Source organism: Leuciscus leuciscus (assembly GCF_965113295.1).
Source record: "Leuciscus leuciscus genome assembly, chromosome: 17".
In the NCBI taxonomy this organism is placed as follows: Eukaryota; Metazoa; Chordata; class Actinopteri; order Cypriniformes; family Leuciscidae; genus Leuciscus; species Leuciscus leuciscus.
Genome location: NC_138741.1, coordinates 9,397,247 through 9,424,875, shown reverse-complemented (window position 1 = coordinate 9,424,875; position 27,629 = coordinate 9,397,247). Strand labels below are relative to the sequence as shown.

General features: G+C 37.9%; 2 protein-coding genes across 2 annotated transcripts in view; both read left to right on the top strand.

Moving 5' to 3' along the window:
* Positions 1–1,658: 1,658 nt before the first annotated feature.
* On the top strand, positions 1,659–15,206 carry cdan1 (codanin 1). Its single transcript, XM_082143932.1, has 28 exons — positions 1,659–1,785; positions 2,699–3,369; positions 6,076–6,267; positions 6,351–6,541; positions 7,110–7,229; positions 7,817–7,895; positions 7,980–8,100; positions 8,175–8,284; positions 8,396–8,485; positions 8,645–8,720; positions 8,813–9,018; positions 9,651–9,783; positions 9,869–10,012; positions 10,095–10,261; positions 10,340–10,421; positions 10,999–11,088; positions 11,216–11,270; positions 11,370–11,503; positions 11,596–11,699; positions 11,813–11,962; positions 12,041–12,104; positions 12,321–12,399; positions 12,524–12,732; positions 13,360–13,467; positions 13,587–13,650; positions 13,752–13,912; positions 14,381–14,488; positions 14,608–15,206. The coding sequence occupies exons 1-28, from the start codon at positions 1,708–1,710 to the stop codon at positions 14,701–14,703; spliced, it is 3,882 nt and encodes a 1,293-aa protein (XP_082000058.1). The 5' UTR covers positions 1,659–1,707; the 3' UTR covers positions 14,704–15,206.
* Positions 15,207–16,376: 1,170 nt separating this feature from the next.
* stard9 (StAR-related lipid transfer (START) domain containing 9) overlaps positions 16,377–27,629 on the top strand; it is a 48,581-nt gene continuing 37,328 nt past the window's right edge. The window contains exons 1-3 of the mRNA XM_082143179.1: positions 16,377–16,634; positions 21,295–21,364; positions 27,001–27,129. Of these exons, the coding sequence (XP_081999305.1) occupies positions 16,588–16,634; positions 21,295–21,364; positions 27,001–27,129 (246 nt within the window). The 5' untranslated portion in view covers positions 16,377–16,587. The remainder of the gene's footprint in view (positions 16,635–21,294; positions 21,365–27,000; positions 27,130–27,629) is intronic.

Here is a 27,629-nt window from a genome sequence, read left to right as displayed (position 1 = left end):
GACGTTGTAACCAAACAGACATGAGGGAGACACACCTGTGCATGCAGTGCAAACAAGCAGAGCTTGTGTATTCTTATGACTATTCTTAATGTTTGTCCATGGTCTACATCAGGGATAATGGTTCTATTAATGGGTTTCCAGTTTTCCATATGGCAATAATTGTCTCCTGTTTTGTTTACTACACAAGTCGTTCCTTGTGGTTACAATATATTGTCTTCATAACATTCTAAACAGATGGCTATATGGACCAATAAATAGGTAACAGCATTGTATTTATTTCAGCACATAGAACTGTTCTGTTTATAGTCATAAAACCCAGAAGAGAATTACCACTTTTGAGAAACAAGCGAGATAAATTTAACTCCAAAAGAATTAACACTTACAAATTTACTGTTTATTGGTTTTTAGAGCAGCATTTTTTGACTTATGAGTAAAATAACATGAACTTGAAGAAAAGGTTAACATTACTTGAAGAGACTGTCAGGTTTTCTACAATGCTAACAACTTGCTAAATATAGACTACAGTTTGTTTTAGATCATTTACAATGTTAAACTGTAATGTTAACCTCAGATCTGATTTTAATTAAGGAATCCATGATGAATTAGTCTTATGGTTTGGCTTATACAAATCATAACTTAACATCTCAATTGTTCTAAATACAGTGATTTAATAGATCTTTTTAAGGGTAAACGGTAAACACTATAATCAATTTTCTGCAAAAGAAAATGAGGCTAGACGTACAGGTTGTTCAAGGTTGTTATGAAACATCTGTTTGTCATAATGATAGACATCCAGGTCCAAAACAGCTGTGTGGAATAATTAAATATGGCCCTGAAGGTCATAGGGTACACAATGTTGCCTAACAAAAAAATTTAATAAAAATAAAAACACATAAAGCCTTTTTCCTCATTAGATGCTAGCAAAGCTCCACTGATACACACATGTTTGGATTTGTGATTTGCAGTACAGTGTTTTTTATCTCTCAAATATTACATGCACGCACACACACAATTATTTTTATTACACTCATACAAACCATACTCTGACATCCACACCAACACACCCACACAATATAGCTGCATAATTTATCCAATTGGCTCTATAATATAGGCTACAGGGGGGAAAAAGAAAAGAAAAAAAAGGGGGGGGGGGAAAAAACAGGAATAAAGCAAATATTTACTTTATAGGCCAAACCTGAGAAAATGAATAAATAAAAAAAATAAAAAACATTCTGAAGCCTTGCCAACAGAATGAAAGCCTATTGACAAAGACTGCATCATTTATAGTTAAATGGACCAGGGATTACGATCCAGGGGTTGAAATAGTAAAATTTCAATAAAAATACACACTTTTTCCCAAAATGTATGCAGTTAGCATTAACAACAAAACAAACCCATAAGGACGTACAGGGGTTAGAAGAGTTACAAACAAGTTTTACCAACAAAAAACCAATCTGTATCTTAAAGTAAATTGTTTTTTAAACCAATAAAGGCCTACAGAAACATTTAACTTTTTTTAAGACCCTCTCTGAAAAAGTTTTACTCAGTAATCAAATGGAATGTACAAACCAATGCAAGTGTTCTCTGAACTTTTATTTTGAAGGACTGGCAATGTCTTCAGTGTTGTTGAGGTTTGCGCGCGTTGCACCGCTCAGCCAATCCCGCCCCTGACAATAGGCACGTCACTCTCATGATTATCCGAGAAGAATGGCGGCTCTTTTGGAATCGTTACTGCACAGTAAAGTGGAGTTAAGCGAGACAGTGCTCTGGCTCAAAGCACAACACGTAAGAGTTTACACCGCGCTCTCTCTCTTATGCTGTGTTTTTTCACTGTCACTGCGTAGCGGAGTGTATGAGTGATTGGTTTCCTGAAATTCAGTCAGCTAATCTATAGCTACGTTAGCAAACAACCATTAAAGAGTCGCATTATTTTATATGTGGGTATTTACAGTTTTGTTTTTAAGGTCAATTTAAGTTCTACATTTGGATGGTAACTGTTAACGCCACAAAACATTTTCGAGCAATAAAAGAGAACGTTGTCATCATCAAGTTTCTTTTTGGTGGGAATTCTGGGAAATTACATAACTTAGGCTATGTTTTGGGGAATGTAAATATTTCATAAGTTAGCTATAACGTTACCTTTCATGATGTTTTGTTCGTGATAATTTGAAAACAGAACATTCTCAGTATTTCTCAATATAATTGCATCATTGTAGTCTTACACAAAATTGTTGCAAAAACTAAGCCTTATTTACGAGGTATAATTGTGTTGTTTTAGAATTATTTAAGTACAATTATGGTATTTATTCATTTTAATTGGCTTTTAATTTTGAATTAGCAGTTTTAGTCATTTTAGTACTTCATAAACTGATTAATTTCAGTGAGATGCCATTGTCAAGGCAACATTTTTATTTATTTTATTATTTCAGCATTTTTTCAATTACTGAAACAAATAATAATAGTTTTAGTTTCAGTTAATTATGACAACACTAATAATATAACGTTAAACCGAGATAAATGGGTTGTATTTCACACATTAAAAAGTTCCTATTTTATTTATTTTACTGATAAATTACTTTAATGATTTTTAGATTGATAATTTAATGTAAAAAAAAAAAAAATTTTTTGTTTTGCTCAATTTTAAAGTTTGTTCAAGTCTTTTCATGACTTAACTAGATGTTTCTTTTTGTTTCGGCAGGTTTGTGAATCCCAAGACTTTCTATTCAAGGTCAGCAGAGAGGAGTTTGTGCCTTTCCTTTTGAATTTTTTGCGAGAGCAGAGCAGTCAGACTTTGACCCATGGCCCCACCACACCCGCCAAGACCCCCAGCACCTCCAAATCTGTCAGGACTCAGCACTCTTCTGAGAGGAGAGGCAACAAATCCACACCAGTCCAGGGTCTGCGCAGCGCCAGTCGAGTCCAGCTCTTCTCTCCTGCCCCATCTGCGTCCCCAGTGGGTGGGAGGAGTGAGCAGGAGACCTCATATACCAGCTCTCATTGTTTGAGTGGCGTCAGCACCTTCAGCAGCCCTTCCTTCAGCTCTGTCTGGAGCCCTGCTCCCCGCAACACCCCCTCCGAGCGCCGCTCCGCCCAGCGTCCCAGTCTTGGCGACTTCATGACGTCACCCCCAGAGGTCCAGCCCAGCTCCTCCACACAGCAGCACAAAGGCCGCAGGAGGAGTGGGGGGTTTGGGGGGTGCGCGTCTGGCCGACAGACGGGAACTCGCGTTGCTGTGTCTGAGGAAGGAGGTGGCAGGAGGAGTAGAGGTGTAGCGAGGTTTGAACCAGTGTCACCTCCAACACAGGTGCAGCTCAACTTCAATAATTTGGAAGACTTTCCTCCAGTGGGTGCCGCCCAGTCTTCACCAGTGTAAGTGATGAATCATACCTCTTTTCCAGAAAGATCGGTTCAACTCCGGCCCTAAAAACGTACTGATCTCGAACGGAGCCGGAGGACTGAGAGGTTGCTGCCGTTGTCTCGTTGAGCAGTCTAAAAACATTGCACTATATTACTCTTTATATCTAAATATAAAACTATGCACGCGAGAGACCCTGCGAGTGAATCAGCTGGTTTCAGTTTAAATTTAAATAAATAAAAAAGTCTACACATGTGCCGAATTCTTAGAATTTAATTCATATTAGGTTCAAATAGGTTTTTACCTTTTTCTAGCTCATTTATTGACAATAAATTAATGAAAAAAGTCAAATATGTTTATTTATGTATATATATGTATACGAGTATATTTATACTTTAATTAAAATAGAATATATAATAAAAATAAAGTATTTGTGTGTGTGTGTGTGTGTGTGTGTATATATATATATATATATATATATATATATATATATATACACTGCTCAAAAAAATAAAGGGAACACTTTTTAATCAGAGAATAGCATCAAGTCAGTTAAACTCCTGGGATATTGATCTGGTCAGTTAAGTAACAGAGGGGGTTGGTAATCAGTTTCAACTGCTTTAGTGTTAATGAAATTAACAGCAGGTTCACTAGATGGGCAACAGTGAGACAACCCCCAAAACAGGAATGGTTTTACAGGTGGAGGCCACTGACATTTTTTCCCTACTCATCTTTTCAGACTGTTTTTCACCAGTTTTGCATTTGGCTAGGGTCAGTGTCACTACTGGTAGCATGAGGCGATACCTGGACCCTACAGAGGTTGCGCAGGCAGTCCAGCTCCTTCAGGATGGCTCATCAATACGTGCCATTGCCAGAAGGTTTGCTGTGTCTCCCAGCACAGTCTCAAGAGCATGGAGGAGATTCCAGGAAGACAGACAGCTACTCTAGGAGAGCTGGACAGGGCCGTAGAAGGTCCTTAACCCATCAGCAGGACCGGTATCTGCTCCTTTGTGCGAGGAGGAACATGATGAGCACTGCCAGAACCCTACAAAATGACCTCCAGCAGGCCACTGGTGTGAATGTCTCTGACCAAACAATCAGAAACAGACTTCATGAGGGTGGCCTGAGGGCCCGACGTCTTCTAGTGGGCCCTGTGCTCACTGCCCAGCACCAGGGAGCTCGATTGGCATTTCCCATTGAACACCAGAATTGGCAGGTCTGCCACTGGTGCCCTGTGGTTTTCACAAATGAGAGCAGGTTCACCCTGAGCACGTGACAGACAGGAAAGGGTCTGGAGAAGCCGTGGAGAATGTTATGCTGCCTGTAACATCGTTCAGCATGACCGGTTTGGTGGTGGGTCAGTGAGGGTCTGGGGAGGCATATCCATGGAGGGACGCACAGACCTCTGCAGGCTAGACAATGGCACCCTGACTGCCATTAGGTATCGGGATGAAATCCTTGGATCCATTGTCAGACCCTATGCTGGTGCAGTGGGTCCTGGGTTCCTCCTGGTGCACAACAATGCCCGGCCTCATGTGGCGAGAGCATGCAGGCAGTTCCTGGAGGATGAAGGAATGATACCATTGAAGGGCCACCACGCTCACCTGACCTACATCCAATAGAACACCACTGGGACATTGTGTTTCGGTCCATCTGACATCACCTGGTTGCACCTCAGACTGTCCAGGAGCTCAGTGATGCGCTGGTCCAAATCTGGGAGGAAATACCCCAGGACACCATCCGTCATCTCAGTAGGAGCATGTCCCGACGTTGTCAGGCATGCATACAAGCACGTGGGGGCCATACAAACTACTGAGAACCATTTTGAGTTGCTGCAATGAAATTTCAGCAAAATTGACAAGCCTGCTGCATCATTTTTTCACTTAGATTTCCGGGGTGTCTTTGAATTCAATCCTCTGTAGGTTGATTATTTTCATTTCCATCAAACGATGTGGCATCCTTTCGTTCATAACACATTACCCAGTCCATATTAGTATAGATATCCAGCATGATATTTTTCCCCATTGAGATCTGATGTGTTTTCAAAGTGTTCCTTTAATTTTTTTGAGCAGTGTATATATAATACACACACTTTATTTTAATATATATAATATATTTATTATACATTATATTTATTAATATATATATTATATTACACACTTAATATATATATATATATTTAGATTATATTTATATATTTTTTTTATATTGATAATAAAATATTATATAAATTCATATTTGACTTATGAATTAACTTTGTTAAACTAGTTTGGTTATAAAATAGGTGACTAGGAGACTTGTTTTCCCATTCCATTCACACAGTCTGCTATTGTATACTTTTCAGTTTAGTTATTTTGAAGCGGTTTTGTTCATTTTTTCCAAGAAATAAAAAGACACACCACAATTATAGAAATATGCCAAATTTAATTATAATATTATTACATTATAATATCAGGACAGTTGTTTCACCCTGGGATTTTTACATTGTGCCTCCCAGAAATGTTTTAATTGATTATACGTCACAATAGGGAAGGAAAGATAAAGGCAATTTTCTTTTCTTTTTTACGTCATGACATTGACCCTGCTTATAAAACAATTCAGATCCTCTCTATATTTAAATTTTGCATTTTTCGAATGTTTTATTTAGTGATGCAAATGTGTATTCATTGCAATTTTATGAATATGAAAGATCAAATGAAACCTTTCTGCTGTTTTTCCAGAGCAACCAAACCTTCACGGAGAATCAACCCAACTCCTGTAAGTGCAGAGCGACCTAACTGTAAACCTAAGAGCTGCTTCACGTCCACCCCGCTCAGCCTGCCTGAGAGCGTACCAGAGAGCTCTGGGGCCAAACTGATGGCTGCCAGTCCTCTCAGTCTGCAGGAAGAGAGAGAGTTGCTCCGGAGAGAAAGGTATGTTGGGTTATGTTGTGAGATTCAGTTTGAATTATATCTCTGTGGTTCTCTGTCATCATTTGCCGCCTCATCTTCTCTAGGTCTAAACTTGCCCAGCAGATCAGCTCCCCACTGACAACCACCCCCGCCATTTGTACCCCAACCAAAACAGTGCCCAGGCAGGGATCAAAAGTGACCCCTGACCCCCAGTCACCTTGCCCTGACCCTGACAAAGTTACACAGAAATCAGAGTTGGATCTCTTAGCAGAGCTGTATTGTACCTGCATTTCAGGTAAGTGGCCTGCAGAGGGTGCTGTATACTGCGCTATTAAATTACAATTGATAAAAAAAAATCAGTGATGGGAAAAGTATATCTGGCTGGCAATGTGATCATTCACAGCTCAGCCAGTAAAGAAGCGACAGTAAAGACTTGTACATTTACAAAAGTACAAGTACAAATCTATTTTCTTTTGAACTTTATATTCCATCACAATAAATTACAGTTTAAAATATATTAAAATAAAAAAGGAGCATAAAGGCTAAATATAAAGTATAGCACCACAGACCGATAACAGCACAGAGAAACGATATCAGAACTAATTTTTCCAGCTGATTAACAATAAAAACATAGACAGCCAATCAGAATCCATCCTGCTTTGAGCAAAACTGCAGTGCATGTTTATAATAAACGGAGCGTTATCGTTCGTTGGTGTGGATGCTAATATAGTTATAGTTATTATGGTTATGTTTATAGTGTGAATGGGCCTTAAGACTCTTGCCAACCCTAAACTTTTAAATGATAGATACATATACATAAGCATGCTACATCTGTTTTAAGTTTTAATGCATTTTGCTTGTAGAGAATCTGGTTCCGTGTGTTTTCCTGGAGCTGTTCTTCATGCTGCAGCTCCTGACATCTCGTGGTGTGTCTGTCTCTAAATCTACAGAGGCAGGAATCAGTGTGTGTGAAGACAGTCCAGGTGTGTCAATATTTAAAAGCTTATTTAATTCTTTAAGGCTTCTGACTACACTTACATGTTAAATCATGCTGAAGTGATGTCATAAAGATGAGGCGTTTCATAATCCTGCTGTCAACACAAAGCTAGTAGAGTTCAGCTTTAAAAATGCATTGCTCGTGCATTATTCTGCACTTGAAGCTGAAGTAGCTAAAACATTTATATTCACTTTTTGTATTTTTTTGCCTTTTTAAATTTACTGTAAAATTAAATTCTTAGATACTTGATTTATTTAACAGTACAATAGTATTATTGTAATAGTAATATTTAAATAATTGTATTATTGTTTGCATTTTTAATAAATTAATAAAATAAATATATTTGTATTAGTAATAATAATTACAATATAATTATTTTATATTGTTATTATTATTGTTTTTGTTGTCATATTGACTGGGATCCATAGTGGAATAGAACAAAAAACAATATGATTTTCACGCAGGGGGATTCTGTTGAACAAGCCAGTTAGATATTTATTCTGGTTTTGAGGATGAGTCAATGATTAATTTGGTCATGTCCTGATTGTGTTCTGTTCATTTATGGTCTTGAAGAGGTGCTGGAGAAATCTTACCTGGGAAATGTCCACAACTGTGTGTATTTTTCCGTGAGAGTGTTGGAGAATCAGTTTGAGTAAGTCTGATTACAGTTTCATTACTGCTTACTGCTTCAGATCAGTTTCCGTGTGCCTGACTTTCTGTCTTATCTGTTCGTCAGGCTGGTGTCACACCTGGACAAATGCACTCTGCGGCTTCTGTCTGAGAATGAGAGAGTGGCGACTTTCTCCCCATCCCTCAGAGATCGCCTGGCTCAAGCTCAGGACAACTGCACAGCTAAAGTAAGCATTAGTTTAAAAGCAACCAATAAGTAACCTTTGAAAGCTCATGCTGAATAATGTCCTCACTTCCTCAGGTGCTCCCCAGTCCACCCTTGTTCGTTCATTCAGTACCATTCCAGGCCGCCACAGATAACCGTTCCAATTTTATCAGCGATAGGGGCTTCCACACCTTTAAAAAGCAGAGGTACACTGAACACCATAAATATGTTTCAAATATGTGATGTTTCAGGTCATTTATCAGTTTTGTTGCCTTGATGTATATGGGACATGTTATTTTTTTCTGCTTTTGTTGTAGGGATGTGTTTTACGGGCTGATCAGAGAATGGGAGGACTCTCATAAGGAGCCTGGCTGGGATTTTGAGGCAGCATTAGGCAATAGAGTCAGGTAACTATTTATTTATTTTTTTGGTAGTGTTAAAAGGGACATTTTATAGTTAAAACTAATAGTATATTCTTTGCTTTTTTTATATGAATGATATACATTTCCTCCCTCAATCATTTTGATTGTGTTTTCAAATTAAAATGTTATAATTTATACCCACAGGATAATGGTTAGTCAGCTGACAGCAGCAGGAAGTCATTCTCACTTTGCCAGACTCTTCCAGAAGCAGCTGATCCAGGTGTGCCAAAATGGCTGATTATTTTCACATTTTCACATTTCCTCTTATTCTCTTTCTGTCCCTTTATATTCTCTCTGTCTCTTTTTTTTTAGATGTGTAAGAGCCCTTGTGTGCTGGGCTCCTCCAGTGACGCTCCTGACGCTGATCTGCTGGGCATGCTGGGGGCAGACAGCCTGGGTCGCCTGAAGCGCCTGCAGCAGCGTCTGGTCCAGCCTCAGGGACTCATTGGTCCCTGCCCTCCACCTTCCTTTCCTGGCCATCAGGAGTTCTTCATGAGCTTCCTTCAGACAGCCAGCTGGTAAATGTTGTATCCAACGGACTCGTTGGGACTTTAAGATGTGCAATTGATGCTTTCATGATGTCATAATTTAAGCTTTGCAAGTCTTGCTCCAGCTGTATGAATTATTTTGAGTGCAGTTTACTTTTCTGTTGAAAAGGACATTGCTTATTGAAGTGCTTTTCCCATTGTTTAAATGGCAAATTTTAGCACAGCAAAATCACAGCTTGTATGCTGGGCAAAAGCAATGAAGGACGCTTTCAAAATACTAACCAAGCTGCATTTATTTAATAAAAAAATACAGTAACATGACTATTGTGAAATATTAATACATTTGAACTGTTTTTTATTTGAATATATTTTAAAATGTCATTTATTTCTATGATGGCAAAGCTTAATTTTTATATAATGCATCCTTTCTGAAAAGTTGTAATTTCTTTAAAAAAAAATGTTGCTGACCCTAAACTTTTAAATGCTAAGCTAGTGTATACCTGCTTAAAGTACATTTTGTCAGCTGTAATGAGTACAGACAGTAGCATGGACGGTATCTAAGCTGATTTTAATAGACTTAAAGTCACAAAACTCATTAAGGCTTTTAAGGTTCTTAATGTGTTTTTGATGCTTGGTTCTAATTATGGTCATCTTTGTTCTAGCTGTCAGCTGAACCAGCACCTGAAAGATGGTATGTGTCAGCAGCTGCTGAAGTTAGATGAGGTGTCCATCCTCGGTCCAGACGCCAGCCCTGCCCGGGGAGAGGAGACTGGTGATGGAGACATGGAGCAACAGGTTAGACCAGAAAGAAAAATATTCAACCACTCCAAAGTAAGGCTTTGAATGGGTTTAAAACACATTTTTGGCCTCTTTGTTTCAGGATGAGAAGCAACGTTTCTCCTCTGTGCTTCTCACGGCACGACTTCTGGCCAAGTTTTTGGGCTTCATCTCTTTTCTGCCTTACCAGACCTCTGAGCTGCCATCAAGAGACATACAGGACGCTGCAGTCACTCTGCGGAGCAAGGTACACAGGCCAGAATTTTTTATTTTGCCAGCAAGCTATGTATTCTTTAGGACCTAATTTGTTTTCTTGTGTGTATTGTCAGAGTTCTCCAGTGCTGGATGTGTGTGCGGTGTTGAGAAGTTCAGTGTATCGGAGACGCACCATTCTGACAGTGCCCTGGATGGTGGAGTTCCTGTCCATGCTGGATTATATTGGCCCATTTCTGCCTTGTTACAGGACCGCTCTGTGCCTTTTGCTCCAGATCTACAAGTGAGTTTATCACATACACGTCAAAGATGATCTTTTTGTGTGATTGTGCTATTAATTATGCTTATTTGTGTGTTTCAGGAGGATGGTATTGGGTCGAGGAGGGGAGCTGTGTTACATGAATCAGCTGCTCATGGTGGCAGTTTTGGGCTGGCTCTTCCAGGTGAGATGTCTCATTTTCAGTGGGGCTGAAAATCAAACACCAGGCAGAAAACTGTAAAAACTGTTGCGATGGGCACCTCTAATGTGACCTGCTTTGTTTGCAATTAGACAAATGTACTTCTGACACCACACCATGCCATAATTTATTATATTGCATAATAAAGTTGCATTATTTAAAATAATAATAATTCCACAATTATATATTATAATAATATAAAAGTTAATAAAAGTCAAGTGAAAAAAAAAGTAAAAAATGTAATCAAAATGCATCCAAATAGTGATCTGGATCCAGTTTTATGGTCAAGGCCAGTGCGAATGCAAAGAGATTGCAGGGTTTGACAAAGAACTGCAGAAAATGGGCTAAACGGGACTTGTATCATTTGATAGTTTGTTTCTGCATACACTGGAAATAAGTGCTGCTTCAATGTGTGTGTGGTTATTTATTTATTTTTGTTTAAATAAATGTTTTAAAAAAGATGATGAACAATTATCAAATTTAAATTGACCAAATCATACAGCCTGGACAAAGAGGTGGGTTATGAGCCTGTTAAATCTTTCTGTTGCTGTTCCTATATTAGATCCCAATATTCCCAGAAGATCTCTTCTTCAGCACAGATCTAAAGGAAGAAATCAAGGAACTGGAGAATAATACAAGCTGTCAGGGGCTGGTTAGTGGAACACTGATCTTCTGCTCTGGATACATTTAGCTGTTTCCTTTTAAGGAGGGAAATAAATGTTTATTTATCTTTTCATTTTCCTTTACAATGTGTATAATACTGTATATTTTCTTTTAAGGACACCCTCCCATTAGTGGACCAACAGCTTCTCTTAACTTGCTGTCCATATTTAGGTGAGAGTGGACTGTTTGGAAAAAAAATTCTTAACTATGTCTTTTAGTAAGTTTCGGTTGGAATAAATTCCAGGTACCTTTACAACATTCATTTTGCAGGGGAGTTTCGTAAACTTCTTGCTGCTTTTGTGGCTGGTAGCACGTCCAAGAGCGGAGGCTTGATTCGCAAGATCACCCCCACATCTGCAGAACTGAGGGGACCCTCCACCACCCGTTCACAACAGAAACTTCAGGTATCAAGCAAGCAAATGCCTTCCATCTGTTGAAGAATTGAGATCATGTCATCCATGTGTAGACGTCCATGTTTTTCCATGTGTTTTAACAGGTTGATTTGGAACAGGCCTTTTTTCACAACCAGCCCCCATCTCTCAGACGCACTGTAGAGTTTGTTGCGGAAAGAGTCGGTTCCAACTGCGTCAAACACATCAAGTCAGTCTCCCACCATTTTGTCAGTCTTTTTGGCTCTTTCTGCCTGTTAGTCCATGTAAATCAATTTGAATTCACGTTTCATCATTTCATATTTTCTTAACTCTATGTGGCAGGGCTACGCTTGTGTTGGAGCTTGTGAAGGGTGGAGAGAAAACTCTCAGAGATAGTTTGGGTTTGGTGGGTGTCAACACGGCCAAACTAAACGATTCTATCTGTGCTCAGCTGTGTGACGCAGGCATGCAGACTCTGGAGAGAGCCACCAGGTCAGCAGCTCTCTTCTCTCATTACATATACATCATGTTGTAGGACATGTTTTGGACTAGTCACATCTCCCATGATAGGTTCTGCAGTGAGAATGCCCCTGGAGCTGTCCGAGTTCTTCTTCCTCTGGAGACCTCTCCTTCTGTGAGTTAAACAGTCACTCTTCATTAATTCAATCCACTTAATACCATGTAGAAAAATAGAGATGCTCAATAACAGTGTTTGTCTTGGGTGGAAATTTGCTGTACAGTGATGCTCTTATTTGTCATCTCATTTTGTGGTTAATTTTAGAAAAATGACTTCAAGATCATCATTTATTTACTTGGAGATATGATTCTTTTTTGCTGCTGTGTGTTTTAGGTCCTGACCACAGCTGAGAGCATCACCACTCGTTTGGCTACAGAAAAGGCTTGCAGCTGGCTGTCCTCCAACATCACAAGTAGTGAAGCCTAATTTTATTCACATTTTAAAATGACACATTCTCCCTTTAGATTTATTACATACTTTGTAGCCTTTTTTTAATATAGGGATTAAAAAAATTCCTGTATGAATGTCTCCCTTAGCACTGCTAAAGAGAGAGTGGAAGAGTGCATTTGAGAGGGTGATTAAGAGTGTGCCCTCAACCTTAAATTTGGATGCTGAAGAGGGTGAGGGATCAAGCAAGAGTCAGCAGGTCCAGAGGAGTGCCTCAGGGCTCAGTGCTGGGTCCTCATGTGTTTCAGGCTGCAACCATAAGGTTCCACTTGGATCAGAAGTCATAATTGAAGTTAAGGTAATTATTGGGAATTAGTAATCCAGACAGTAATAAATTGTTAAAATGGATTCATTAAGAAGGGTGGTTGATGATACAATTTGTGAGAGAATTTGAGTGAGAAATGAGACATGCGGAAATTAAACGCATAATTCACACCAATAGTCAAACTTGCTAAACAATAAAATGTTTCTTTATTCTTGGACAAGGCCATTAGAAGTGTTGTAATTGTTAATTAAACTTAAGCTAATAAAAATTAAGTTTAGAAATTTAAGAAGTACTAAAGTGAATAAAACTGAATAAAAAAAAACTAAATAGAAATATTAAAAACAACTAATACAAGTTACAAATACACTTAAATACTTGCACTAAAATTAAATTGAAAACTGAATATATATAAAGGCTAATTCAAAATATGATTAAATATTATAATAGTATATAAATAATACTGTTTACCAATAACAATGGCTATCAGTAGAATTTGGAATTAATAAATTGGAAATCATTGTAATTAATGATCAGCAGTATCATGAAATTTGGCCAATTAATTAGCCTGGACTAGACAGCAATAAGCAAACCTAAGGTAATTTACAGTAATTTTCAAATATAAGTGGGTCAGATCTCAAATAATTTTGTCTCATGTTTCAGGAGGTTCTGAGTGTATCTGTTGGACCCAGGTCTGATGAGGAGGTTTTCACTGTTCATCAGATTGAGTCTCTGCTGGACAGAGTGGGACAAACACTTGGATGCCGAAAAGTAATCAGACCCCCCCCTTACTACTTCAGTGTACTAACACCATTCAATGTTTTTAATTCTTTATTTAGAATGGTTTACCTTTCTTACAAATTCTCTCCTGTGTCCTGGTCTTTTTCTAGCTCCTCGCTCCTGTGGTCGAGCAGATGCTGTTGCGTTGTACTGTTCAGATGGCCTGCAAACTTGGTGAGAGAACAATTAATGCAAAACTGAGAATGGTACATGAAGTCAATTCTGAAAGTGATTAATACCCTAATGTGTCTGTTTGTGTTTGTTTCCATGTGCAGTATCTGGGGAGCTTCCTCTGGTGTTTTCAGCCGAGGGGAACAAGAGACCTGCTCTTCTGGAAAAGTTTTTAATTCTGTGGACTCGGAGTCCCTCTCCACCTCTACACCTTCTCTACAGTGAACCCACCCTGACTGCAATTTCCAGTGCCACAGATAGTGAGGTAAAACCGCTGATCAAACCTTGGTGTTGTTGATGCAGTTTTGCAGAGCTGTTACATTCTTAACTTGTGTGCATTTTTTTTATTTTTATTTTTTTTTACAGTGTTATTTTAATTCTAGTTTTAGTAACTTTGTAATGTGCTTTTGACTTGTTTTTATTATATATATATATATATATATATATATATATATATATATATATATATATCTTTTTTTTATTTTTTTTTTATTTATTTTTTTTTATAACACTAATTTTTGTATTTTAGCACTTACACATATTTGTCAGTTAGTTGACAAGACTAAATTTCTAATTTGTTTAAGTTGACATTTTTGTTTATTTAATATTTATACTCCATTCATATATTAGCTATATTTTGATTACTGAGAACCTTTTTTTTTTATAGGTTTAGTTTTAGGTGACGACAACAACAGTGTTGATGTAAACATTGGTTTATCCTTTAATCCTACAGAGGAATGACTACCTGTTCCTGATAAGACAGCTAATAGAGAGAGGTCTTTTAGGAGAGAAGGAAGTGGGAACCAACTGGCCAAAGTTGTCAGCGTTATCTTGGCCAGAGGTAATTGCTTCTTACATAATGCTGTTCATTCATTATTTTAGAGACAACAAAACATGATTTTCTGAGGCTGGAATTCTCACAAATTTCTCTCTGATGGCTTTTCTCATTTGCTGTTGTAGGAGTCGGTAGAGAAGTTTCAGCAGCTCTCCCTGACCACCCAGTTCCCAGTGCCTTCACTGCCAAACCACAGGGACATACTGCAGGTCTCTCAATGACCACTAGGGGGACACGTGTCGGCATTACCAACTCTACACATGAATCCCAGCCAAACACTATTGGATGAATAGGCAATGAGTTATGCATATTTGAACAAAAGAAAGAATGTTTAAACCTACAATATATATGATTTTAAAAATATTTTAAAGTCTAATTTATTGTTAGAATATTTGCTGCTCAAAAAATGCTGAGTTGATAGACCAGTCATTGATTATAAATCTTCAAAACATTTTGTGGGACATTTTAACAGGGTTTTGCCAATTTTCACTTATACAGCCTCGCAGTAGAACATGATAAAGACCATTCACTGTGCTTCTTTGTCATGAAATTCTATTTATTTATTTTAAGTGTTTGTAAATGTTTTTCTGCTTTTTGGTGAGTTGGTTTGTATTCATTTCTTATAGTCTATATTTGTGAAAAATTTGCACTTTGTTCATGTTGGACAATTTTATCTGTTTAATTCTAAACCTGCATCTAAAGTAATAAAATGTGATATTGTGAAGTTGTGAACATGCATGAGTTTCTTTATAGCAAAGTTAGAGTCCATATGCAGGGCATATACATGATTTTATACATCTTACAAAATACATGACAGTTGTTGTGAACTTTAAAAAAATTTAAAGTCATGGAAATTAATACATTAAAGGTATAGTTTACCCAAAAATGAAAATTCTGTCTTTTACTCACCGTCAAGTTGATCCAAACCTGCATGAAGTTCTTTCTTCTGTTGAAAATAAAGGAATATTGAAGAATATGGGTAACCAAACAGTTGCTGGTCGCCATTGACTTCCGTAGTATAGAAAAAATTATAATGGGTGGTGTCATAAAAAAGTCAATGGGGATCATAAACTATGGTTATCTACATTCTTCAAAATGTTTTATATTTTGTGTTCAGCAGGCTTGGAATAACTTATGGGTGAATAAGTAATGACAGAATTTTCATATTTGGCTGAACTATCCCTTTAAGTCAAGGAGAAGTCTGGAAAATGTCTATAGTGGATATTCATGCTAATTTACTATCGGCTTTAAAATACGTCATCAGGTAGATGTTGCTCAATGTGAGTGCAGTATCTGTCAGATTATGAATTTTTCCTTAAATCGTGGAAAATGATTGGTCAAATGCCGCTATTGCTTCAGAAATCATTCTAATATGCTTATTTGCTGCTCAAACATTTCATATTTAAGACTTGTGCCGCTTAATTTTGAACAGCATTCAAAAGAAAAACATTTATTTGAAATGGAAATATTTTGTAATTTTATAAATGTCTTTGTCACTTTTGTTCAATTTAATGCTTCCTTGCTGAATAAAAATATTGATTTCTTTCAAGACAATTGTCTAAATGACTAATTAAGTCATTAAGTTTATAAAGCAGAGACAGACAGGCAGTTAACGAGTGCCTTCAGGCGAGCACTTCGCCTTTGTTTCTCTTGCCCTAGTTTCCTACTATGGCGATGGCTGAGCTCATTAATGTTTAAGTCCTACTGAACGAACGTCTAGTAAAAAATCATAATGAATGTTTGGAAGCCACGCCTTATGCAAAGTAAGCTTACTCGTTCAGCAAATCAGAAAGTACTATTGAACTAACGTCACGTTGCACTCTGAATATTCATGAGCAGAGCCTTCGCTATAGTAGGATTCGTAATCTCCCCTCCTGAAGAGACGGCAGGAAGTTTTAGCGCAGTTCAACTGCGGCCACGGCTTCATTATGTGCTCTGATTGTCTAGACTCTAGACGATATCAATAACATGACCCGAAAAACGTGTATTCGGTTTCATTACTCTGCTCGGGATAATTCTATGCTGTGGAGACATTTAATAAATGGACTCTAACGGACAGCTGAACTTTAATTCATCGTTTCCCTCCTCCGCCTGGTGTCAAACGAATGGCAAACGTGAAAGTCGCGATTCGAGTCCGTCCGCTGAACTCCAGGTACGACCAGCTTTCATGGATCTTATATGAAATTGATTGTAAAAGTGCATGACAAAAACTGCTGAATGATGTCCTATGAAGTACATAAACAGCCTTGAGTTGTTGTACTGTTGCTATGTCTGGGAATAGACCTGCGCTGACAGCCAACTGAAACAAATAAGCTGCCATTCAAAAAAACTTTTGCATTATGTTTGCATGTAGCTACATCTCTTTATATTGCATATGTTATGTATATAAGTTAATGTATAGGTAACTAGTTTTATGCATCAATTTAGAGATAAAAAAAAACTCAATCAAAGCCTATTCAAAAATGTGTGTAAGCAGTGCATAAATGGAGAGAATGTATCAGCAGTGCATGTTAAGTTAGAGATTAATAACAATGTGTTTTGCTTTTTGTGCACAATACATTTACTATAATCTCCAAAATCTCATTAAATCCCCTTAAAACCCCTCCCCCAAAAGTTTATCTGGTACTGTATGATTTTAAGATCTTGTTTTTATCAGTTTCACAAAATTGCATTACAAATGTTATGTATGCTGTGTTAGTAAAAATCCAAAGCATGTGTTTTGTTTTAACTTTTTAAAAAGGGGGGTTTTCAAACAGAGTTTGCCCCATGAGAGCCCACTTGCCCCACCCTCCAGCATTAGCCAAATTACTACAGTATGTGGGTGCTGGACAGGGGGGTAAAGAGACTCCTCCCAGATTTAGACACAAAGATGTGTGCGTGTGTTTGGCCGTTTCTGCTAGCCTTGACATTTAAAGAGTCTCCCTGAAGCGTGCATCACAAAGAACGACTTCATGGCTTTCCAACACTATTGTGCTAATGAAGATGGCCTTTTAATAGACAGCCGTTGGTTTTTATGAGCATGCGCATAATAAATATTTGACTCTTTGCACTTTTTTTGCTTTTGTCAAATGCTTGAAATACAACTTCTTTTAGCCTTCTTTTTGAGTTTAGCTATTCAGCTATTGAATAGTTTAGCTATTCAAACTAATACTCATTCCTGGAGATGGCAGGAGTTGTGTGGGAATGGCACAGAAATCCAAGTTTGTAAACATGCTTTCCTCATAACGAGAGTTATTTTTTCTTTCCACTGATTATGTTATAAAACGCACCATTTCTAGGCAGAAGCATGCGCACACACACACACAATGATAGGCAAGGTAGGTTGTTGTGGTTGTGGACAGGGCCTTCATTCATCATTGGCAGAGTGAAACAGACCCATGTACTACACAAGCTAAGAGCTTCATAACAAGCTCCCAGGCTTCGGTGGATGAGTACATTGCTTAAAGGGATAGTTCACCCAAAAATGAAAACTTATCATTGACTCGCCCTCATATTGTTCCAAACCTGTCTGAGTTTCTTTCTTCTGTTGAACACAAAAGAAGATATTTTTGAAAGAAGACAGTTGACAGTAGCCACTGACTTTCATAGTATTTTTTCCCCTGTCTGATTTATGTCGAAGTGTCTGGGACATGGCTTTTTTAACGGTGAGCCTTTTGTATTTGTAATCAGGCTCTCAAAGTATTTTAAAATTCGGATTTACATTTATCTGCCAAAATATCGGTTATCAGCTTTCAAATATAAAGAATTATCGGTTATCGGTATCGGCCAAAATGTTCATATCGGTGCATCACTAATCATAATTTTAAATAAGAATTTATTAAATATTATTAAATTTTTTTTATGCATTTAGAAGACGCTTTTCTCCAAAGCAGCTTACATTCACAGGTGTATTTTATTTTAGTTCCCTGTGAAGCAAACCCATGATGAACATGGTGTTTCTAGCCATTCTTAATCTGACACTGTTTGAGCCATTATTAAGTGTTTTGAATATCTCGTTTCTCATTTAGTGTAAGATGATTTCAATTTATATACAGTCTTTTTTATGTTTTTGTGGTTCCATAAAAACATCAACAACAAACAGGTTGTTCCACCCCAAACTGAGCCAGAAATTGACGTTGGCAGTGTTTTGAAAGTGCCACAGAGTCACAGTGTGAAAGTCAACATACAAGTGACTTACTTATAGTTGTGTGTGTGTGTGTGTGTTTGCACATTGAGCTGGATAGGAAGAAAACATTTTTTAACATTGAAAAATGACACACTTTAGCTTTAGGATGCAGTGTAGATGACAAGGCCTTCCCCAGCCTGCTCACATTGTCAGACTTCAGGTTTGTACACAGCCATGCTCCTACACTGGATTTCATTCTCTTGCATCAGTTTATCTGGAACCCGATATTGGAGAGATTGAACAGCTGTCCTCGCTGCTCTCTCACACACTGACACACATATCCTGCACGCTCACGCACACACCTGCTTCAGCTCAGCTTCTCAGCTTCAGCGCTCTGTTTTCATTTAAAACTGACCTTCTCTGAGCAGACGAATCCTGCAGACCCCTGGCCTCTCACTCTGCTGCCCTATCTGAATATGATCACAGTCAAATAAACATGCCTCTGCGGGTTTTAGAAAGCTCAATGTTGACCTGGAGTCATTGAAACCATGCAATATAAAAACAGAAAAGTTACATATAAATTAAGTCTGTTATCTTGGAGAAAAAAAATTATGTGCAGAAACTAATCCTGTCACATGGCACATGATAATTTTTTTTTGTCAGGATTCTTTGAGTAGAAAGGTTAAAGGTGCTCTAAAGCGGATGTTGGGTGACGTCACTTCTTGTTGACGTTCGAAGTATCGTCAAACAAAACGGAGGCTAGCTCGACCCTCCCTCCTCCTCATCTCGTCCCCTCCCCCTCCCTTCCGTGCTTCCTGAAACAGTTATGAACGAGTCAGAGGCTTTTCCGATGTAAATTCGGGACTTTGAGCGTTCCTTCTCCTTTTCCCTCTTCTTTGCTATTTGTTCAGCGGAACGTCGTCTCTTTGGTCATGTGTCGGCCATATCAAAATGCAAGAGAATATAATTTTAACGATAGTTGTTGTTTAGGACATCTCTCTTCTAGCTAACTTCCCTCTTCATGCTTCTCTCTCCTCCACTCCCCACACCCCCCTTCATGTGCACGCGCACTAACCCCCCAACCCCCACCCCCCACCCCCAAATCATTCTTGTCGGTTATTGGCTGGAACACTGTTATTTTTCGTGGTCCAGGCTGGGCCAGTTTGTTTTTCTTGCCGTTTATGGAGCCTGGGCTGTCTACAGAGACAGCGCTTTTTTTACAGTGTGTTCAGGGGACAGGCAGCTAGCGGATATTGAGGAGATGTTTGCTGTATGTGACAAAAATGTTTTGGCCTGAAAAACGCGTGACATCGCTTAGAGCACCTTTAAAAGAACATCATTTTTTTTAAATAGATATATTTTTGTAACATTGTTTAATGTCTTTACTGTCACTTGATCAATTTAATCAGTCCATGGTAAATAAAAGTAAATACAGCAAACTTTTGAATAATAGTGTAAAAAAACAGAATAATTCTATGTGGGCTTTTTTTGCCTTCATATTCCAAATATCTGGTTCATTTTTGATATTTTTAATGGCCTTATACATTCTACACTTTCACACCGTGTTCTAACCAGACGCGACACAGTGACATTTGATTAAAGGTATCTATTCATAATCAAAGTTTTTGTCCCAACTGCAATACTCAACAATCCTATTTTAGAAACGTTTTCTATTTTTTGGCAACATTGCGGCAGGAACAACACAAAGTATGACAATAATAATCTCAGGTACTGTTTATGTTGGTCGTTCCTGGGATTCTGTGCCCTTTGTGTCCCCAGTAAAGATTATGATCTTACTGCCTTATAACATTGAACAATATACATTTTAAACCTGTCTTTCTAAGCATATTGACATTGATTAATACTTTTGTTTTACAGCATTTTGAACCATATATTCACTATTTCACTATCTGTGTACATTAAACCCAAGTTGTTCAATGTACACAGTGCCCAATGTCCATAAATTAGAATCATAAGTATTTGATACATTTGTTCATTTGATTTTCCATTCCATTTATTTTGTTTAATAAACGGTAACATTTATTTACCTGAGTTTGACCAAAAATCATTTTTCAAATGTTTTACATCACCTTCCACATTTTATGATTGCCAAAAGGCACGAATACCAGGAATGACCCATACGCTTTATTTAATGTTAAATGTTAGTTTGAATATCATTTTGCGTGCCCTTTTATAGCCATACTGAAAGCAACAATGGATAATTCACCTCAGATCTTGAAAATAAATAAAAGGAAACAAGAATGTTCAAACTGTCAACTCAATGTAAACAAACAAGTGTTTTCAAAAAAGATTGTTTCAGTCACTCATTATGTATTTTTTAATAATGTCAAAATGGTGTAATAGTTATGAATTTGATTATCTATTTCATTGCAACTGCAGTGTGTTTGCAGAGAGACTCCGCCCACATGCTCTTCTGATTGGCTGTGATTTTGATTGGTTTTGTCACGTCTCGTAGTCGCGTCGCATCTGGTTTGGACAGACAAATTGCTTGTCACTGGAAACTCATTGCATTGCGTCTTGTTGGGATATGGTGTCACCTTAATCTTTTAGCGTGTTTTAACAGCAATCATTTATTAATAAGGAACTAGTCTATAAAAAATAATGAATATGCTTGTATTGTAAATGTTTACTTAGCAGTGCTCTGTACAGTGTCTTGAATATCAGTCTGTTTGTTTTTGTTCTGCAGGGAGAATCTGGATGGAGGACGGTTAGCTGTACAAGTGGAGGACAAAGTAGTGAGGGTCCGAAATGTGAAGGTAAAGTCATTTTTTTGTTTTTTTTAATACATATTTATTTTCCATAATTATTGAGCCTTATTTATGAACGATTTAGAGAAATCCATCAGTTTAAAAGTGTATGGTGTCAGAAAGTACATGCTTTTATAAAACACAGAAATACCACAGTTGTTGACATTCATTTACATTAACATTTATTCATTTAGCAGATCCTTTAATCCAAATCAGGAATACATGAAGCGATCTTAAAAAGGCAATAAACGTGAGAATCATAGATATGTATACATAGATCCCTCATTTGCGGCTGTTTATTTGGGCCGCGATACGCAAGTCTTCTGCCATCTTGGAATGGTCAAAGCCGAGAGCGAGTTGACTGTGAGTCTGCAACCGTAGTTAGACGCATGTATGATTATCTATATCTGATACAGTATATCGCTGCTCACGAATTTAAAACTTCTTTTTACCCCTAGTGAACTTCGCCGTGAGTATATCAGGGCCTTAACACAATACAACAAGACAAATGCGTTAGCTAACACAACATTAAAAAGTTACCATAGTTTAAAAACCGGTAATGAGTTAATACATATAAAAACACAAACCAACACATTCTTTCAGTTGGGGATATTTTGGGGATATTTAATTTAATTTTATCAATCAATAAATTCCTCTTGAAACAAACTTTGTTGTATTATTTTAATTTAATACTGTGAAGCTGCTTTGATACAATCTGTATTGTGAAAAGCGCTATACAAATAAACTTGACTTGACTTGACTTGACATTCTCACATGTGAAAGGTTATCCCATTTCTTAAGGGCAGTTTTACAACCAGAAGCTATGCAATGTTGCGGCATCATTGATTCTTACTGTGAGTGACGACACTTTGAACGTTCCAAGATGGCGGGCGCCCCCGTGTTTAGAGCGGTCGAATGTGGCATCTACGTATATCTATGATGAGAAGTGTAGAATAGTACAAGCTAGAACATGGAGGGATTCATGAATAGTGAAAGCATAGAAGAAGAGTTTGTTGTAAGAGGAGTCAGTGTCAGGATTAGACAGCTATTTGCAGTATCTCAGTGACAGGAAGTTTATAGTGAAAATTATTCCCTTCCTGCTGGATTACTCAGTTGTTTATTTATGCATGTATGAACTGAGTAAACATATTCGAATAGCAGCACCATGCAATTATCGCTTTCCTCTTGGAAACCCCAAATGCCTAAACAAGCCTTACACTTTCTAATGTCATTCCACACCTCATTCTTCACTAAAGAGCTTCAAAACCTGATCGATGGGATGACTTTTAAGATGGACTGCTTCTGGACCAAATAGTGATAACTACAGGCACTACAGGCCAAAATGTACACTATTGTTCTAAAGTTTGCGGTCAGTTAGATGGTATCATCATTATTTTTTCTAAAGAAATAAACACTTTTATTCAGCAAGGGTGCATTAAAATTAAATAATGCTTTTTTTTATTTTAATTTTAATTTTCTACACCTCAAAGAATCTTGAAAAAATTTATGATGGTTTCCACAAAAATATTATGCAGCACAACGGTTTTCAACAGTGATATGAAGAAATGTTTCTTGAGCAAGAAATCAGTATATTATAATGATTTGTGAAGGATCATGTGACCCTGAAGACTGAAAATTTCAGTCTTGCATCACAGGAATAATTTTTTTTAAATATTTTTAAAATAGAAAATTTCACAATAATACTGTTTTATTGTATTTGTGATCAAATAAATGATCTTGCTGAGTATAAGAGACTTCTTTCAATGACATTAAAAACATCTTACTGACCACAAACTTTTGAATGGTAGTGTATGTAATTAGAAAAAATAGACATTTTATTTAAATTGATTTAAATAAGTATGTGTGTCTAAATGTTTAGACTAATGCATAGCCTACATTCTTCCTTCTGAAGCAGGAAATACTCCCTTGCGTTCAGTTCATGATTGATGGATTAATGAAATAGCAGGAGCCACATCTGGTCACCTGCTGTGAGCACGAGAGCAAGACAAAGACTTGCTTTCCACTAGTTATTTAAGGAAAGTAGGACAGTTTTCAAGGGAAAAGATGGGCTGACATAAACAAACAAAAGACAGGCGTGGAAAGCTGACGGGAAGACTTCATACAGAAATTAAGAGGGACACAAATTGACATTGTATTATTTGTTCAGAATACAGAGGTCCAAGGAAATATGAAAGATCAGATGCATTATTATCTTCATCTATTGTTCAGTAAAAAGTTAGGATCTGGTTTTATATCAAACAGTTTTGGTGACCTCTGACTTCCATTGTATAGACAATGGTAAACTATATCAGTTTTAAGCATACTCGGTCAAATAAAGTACAGCATTATACTGTTATTTTTATTATTATTGTTTTTTAATTTTACTGTTATATATTCAACAACACAAGTTATTGGTTCACATCAACAGCTTTATTCAGGTTTCATATTTTACATTTCATTGCTGAACTTTAATAAAATATACAGAATTACCAGCATATTAACCACATTTCATCAATGAACAAAATACGATTACAGCCATACCAGTAAAATCACAGTAACACATTGTGCCAGTGGACATTATGGGCCCTATCTTGCACCCAGCGCAAGTGACTTTGTACACCGACGCATGTATCATTCCTATTTTGCACCCGCGCAAAGCGGACTTTTCCCTCCACAGAAGCACGTCGGTAAGTTAGGAAATACACTTGCGCTCCCGGGGGCGGTTCAGCGCAAAGAGGAGGCGTGTTCCGGCGCAAACGTTCATTCATGCTATTTTGCAGGTTTAGAAAACAATTGCGCCACTAACCAGGAAAAAATAGTTTAAAGTCAGTGGCGCGTTGCGCATGTTATTCATATGCTATTTTAAGGGCGCATGCTTGGCCATAATCAATGTAGCGTGTGCACAACGCACATAGCCTACACTTTGATTCTCTCATCTACACAGAAGCAGCAGTTTTCATTTTTGAATACATTATTACGATAGATAGATAGATAGATAGATAGATAGATAGATAGATAGATAGATAGATAGATAGATAGATAGATAGATAGATAGATAGATAGATAGATAGACTATTTATTATAAAAGCATACATCTAGCTTACACATTTACCCAAATTATCATACGCCTGTTTAACCGAAGTTAATTTGGGTGGGTTTCTCCATTTCAATGTAACTTCTCTCTTTTACGGCCGTGACGAGAGCGTTGCTCTCCTTGGCTGTGAACTGCTCCTGGCGCGCGCCTGGCAAATCCGCCGTTTCAATAGCAATCCGCTATGGAAAAAGCGCGTTTGCTCTTAAAGGGAATGTGAGATGACGCTCTGATTGGTTTATTTCACGTTACGCCCAAACCACACCTATGAATAATGAAGCTACTTCAGACCAACCCATTTTAGATTTGCGCCTGGCGCAATAGTCATTTATCCCGCCGGGAAAATAGCAACAGCGCCGAGACCCGCCCACAAAGTTACTTGCGCTTTGCGCTTTGACACTTGCGTTTCAGATCGTTAAAATAGGGCCCTATAAGTTACTTAATTAGTAGAAGTATACAACACTAACAAGCAAATGCATATCATCTTAAAACATTTTAAACCACATGCTTTAAAGGAAAATGTCTTCTTTAACATGATGACTCTTCCTGCCTGTCTCACGATGGTTCAGCCGGTCCGCCAGTGCCGTTGTGGGAAGAAAATGCTAGTTAGCACTTGTGTTTCGTATTGTTTCAGGATACCAGGCCTATTGGAGCATGGCAATATAATCAGATCTGATTTTGTTTATTATTATTGAGCCTAAATATAACAGTGCTGAGTGCAGTGTTAGGGCTCATTAGTGTAGCTGTGGGCCATATTGTGAGGTCATTAAGTCAGCTGCAGGATTGCCATTTTGTGAATAATTATTACACACCAGAGCAGCAAAAGTAACGTTGTCGTGGTGATTGGCTGGCAATGCCCGGGCATGTTTCTGCACGCTCCTCCAAATGCACACGCTGTGCAGTGAAGATCTGTTTGACTGGGCGAATAAACTGCTGAGGTTTATGTGGTATCTGTTTGCTGAGATCTGGGTAATAACTTGATGCTGACAGTCAGGTCATGCTCAGATGCTTAAGTCATTTGTCCCCCAGCCTAACTACTTCCTAATTGTTGTCTTTGAGTGCGCTGAAGAGTAGGCGTAGGCTATAGGCACACAGCCTTGCTTCTTGGCATCAGTGTGCTGTAATATTATTAGTAGAAAAATTGAACACATAAAGCGCTTGTCTCCTAGTAACCGATTAAATGGACTAAACAGACTTTCAATGGAAAAATCACTTTTCTCAATGGAGTGTAATGTAGTTTGTGGCAGCACTTAATCAGAAGCAATCATAATGAAGAGTTATCAGCTGTTATGAGTGTTGTTGTATTGGAAAACGCTATAATAGAAAACTTGGCTGCTGGATAACGAACAGTGTGTGAAACCTCTTCAATCATTTTAACAGAAAACATGATATCACTGGCGCCAGTGACTATATGTGATGTAATCTGATTTATGTTTTAGTGAAGTTGTTAAATATCACTACTGCTCATTCTTAGGGATTTCAATAAACCACTAACCCTGAGTATTACACTTTACCATGTACCTTAAATTGCATGGCTTGTTGAGGAGAGATAGCAATGCCATAAAAACACTCTTAAAACCCTAGCAACTGCATAACACCTCTCCGGCAACCACCCAGGGGTGCATTTTCTCAGAACCATCATCAGCCAGTTATGTTCGCAATTTCCATTGATAGAAACATTGTTTACTGAAACTAGTTCCAACAAACATTCGCAAACAGAATCGCAGTTGTGTTCTGAACTACAGCTCTCGAACTGTGGTTCGAAGCATCGTTTCTTGTCAGTATAACGTGGAGTTAAATATATAATTGAGCAAAATAAGCAAGCTATTGCATCCAATCATCATGTGTATATATACATGTACAAATATAATTTAATGCCTTTTAAGAAATGAAAGTTTTTTTTTTTTTAAAGGTAGGGTAGGCAATTTTCTGAGTGGCTAGCAATAGTGATCCCACCCTCCCTTCAGAGCGTCTCCAAAGCCACGCTTCCTTCAAAACACATGAACGCACAGCAGGGAGCAAACAAAAGCGTCAATAGAGACGGCATTTAACTACCTCATGTCTCAAAGCACATAACATTACAATAATAAGGAACATAAACAACTTAAAGAGCACTGACCTGTACCACCTGACTGCTGCAGATTCATTTCGGTGTTAATAGTGTTGCCATTGAATCAATCGGTTAAAAAAAAGCCAAGAAAACAGAAATCATTATTTACAGCAATAATCTGACATGAATTCAATCTCTAACCGAAGAATTAGCAGAAGTTTTTACTCCACCATCTGCATGGCATCAACAACATGTATGTTGAACCAATATGGTTTGACTTTGAACGTTGGATGTGCAACAAAATTACTACAGTTTTGGGAAACAGTCGTTACTAGCTAGTTCGTTTCTCCAATGACGCATCGTAATATGACATCAGTGTACAGGAAGCACACCCCAGAACAGCATTGTGGCCGGGAGGAAGGACCGCTCTTCAGAAAATGTACAAATCTAGTTTATTCTGCTAACCACCTCCCGTTTATCACTCTTTTTTTCCCCTTTATATAGTTGGAGGGGCGTTTGGACGGGCGATCGGAGGGACTGGCTGACTCCAGGGAGAAGTTGATGGAGTTTGGGTTTGATTACTGCTACTGGTCTGTGGATCCAGCGGCTCCCAACTATGCGTCACAAGAGGAGGTGGGCTTCCACTCTCACGACTGTTTACTGCATCTGTGCTGATGTTGATGACACGCTGATGAGATTGTGTATGTCCTGTGTCGGGGCTAGTGCATGAGAACCAGAGGACTAATCAAAAAACAAAACAAAAAAAAAACACAGGGAAAAGATCTGAGGATATATTATCCTTCTGCAGAATCAAAACACTGCTTAGAAGATGTTACATCATCTCGGTGAAGGGAGTCTTCACCTCCCTTCTTAATCTGAGATTTAGTTCATTTTAACTTGTATGTGGGTGTGCTGTTGGCTGGACCAAACACTCTACAAGTACGCGCATGTTGTGAAGACCTAATCAATACCTCATATGAATTGAGGTGATTTTAATACATTGAATATTTTTACTTTGTACATTGCGTTATGAAGTATTTGAAAACATTTGTGTGTGTGAAATAGACCTTGCGTAACTGGAAGTCTTTGTGTTCACATGCTTACTTTACTTCATTTAAAGGCTCATTCATACC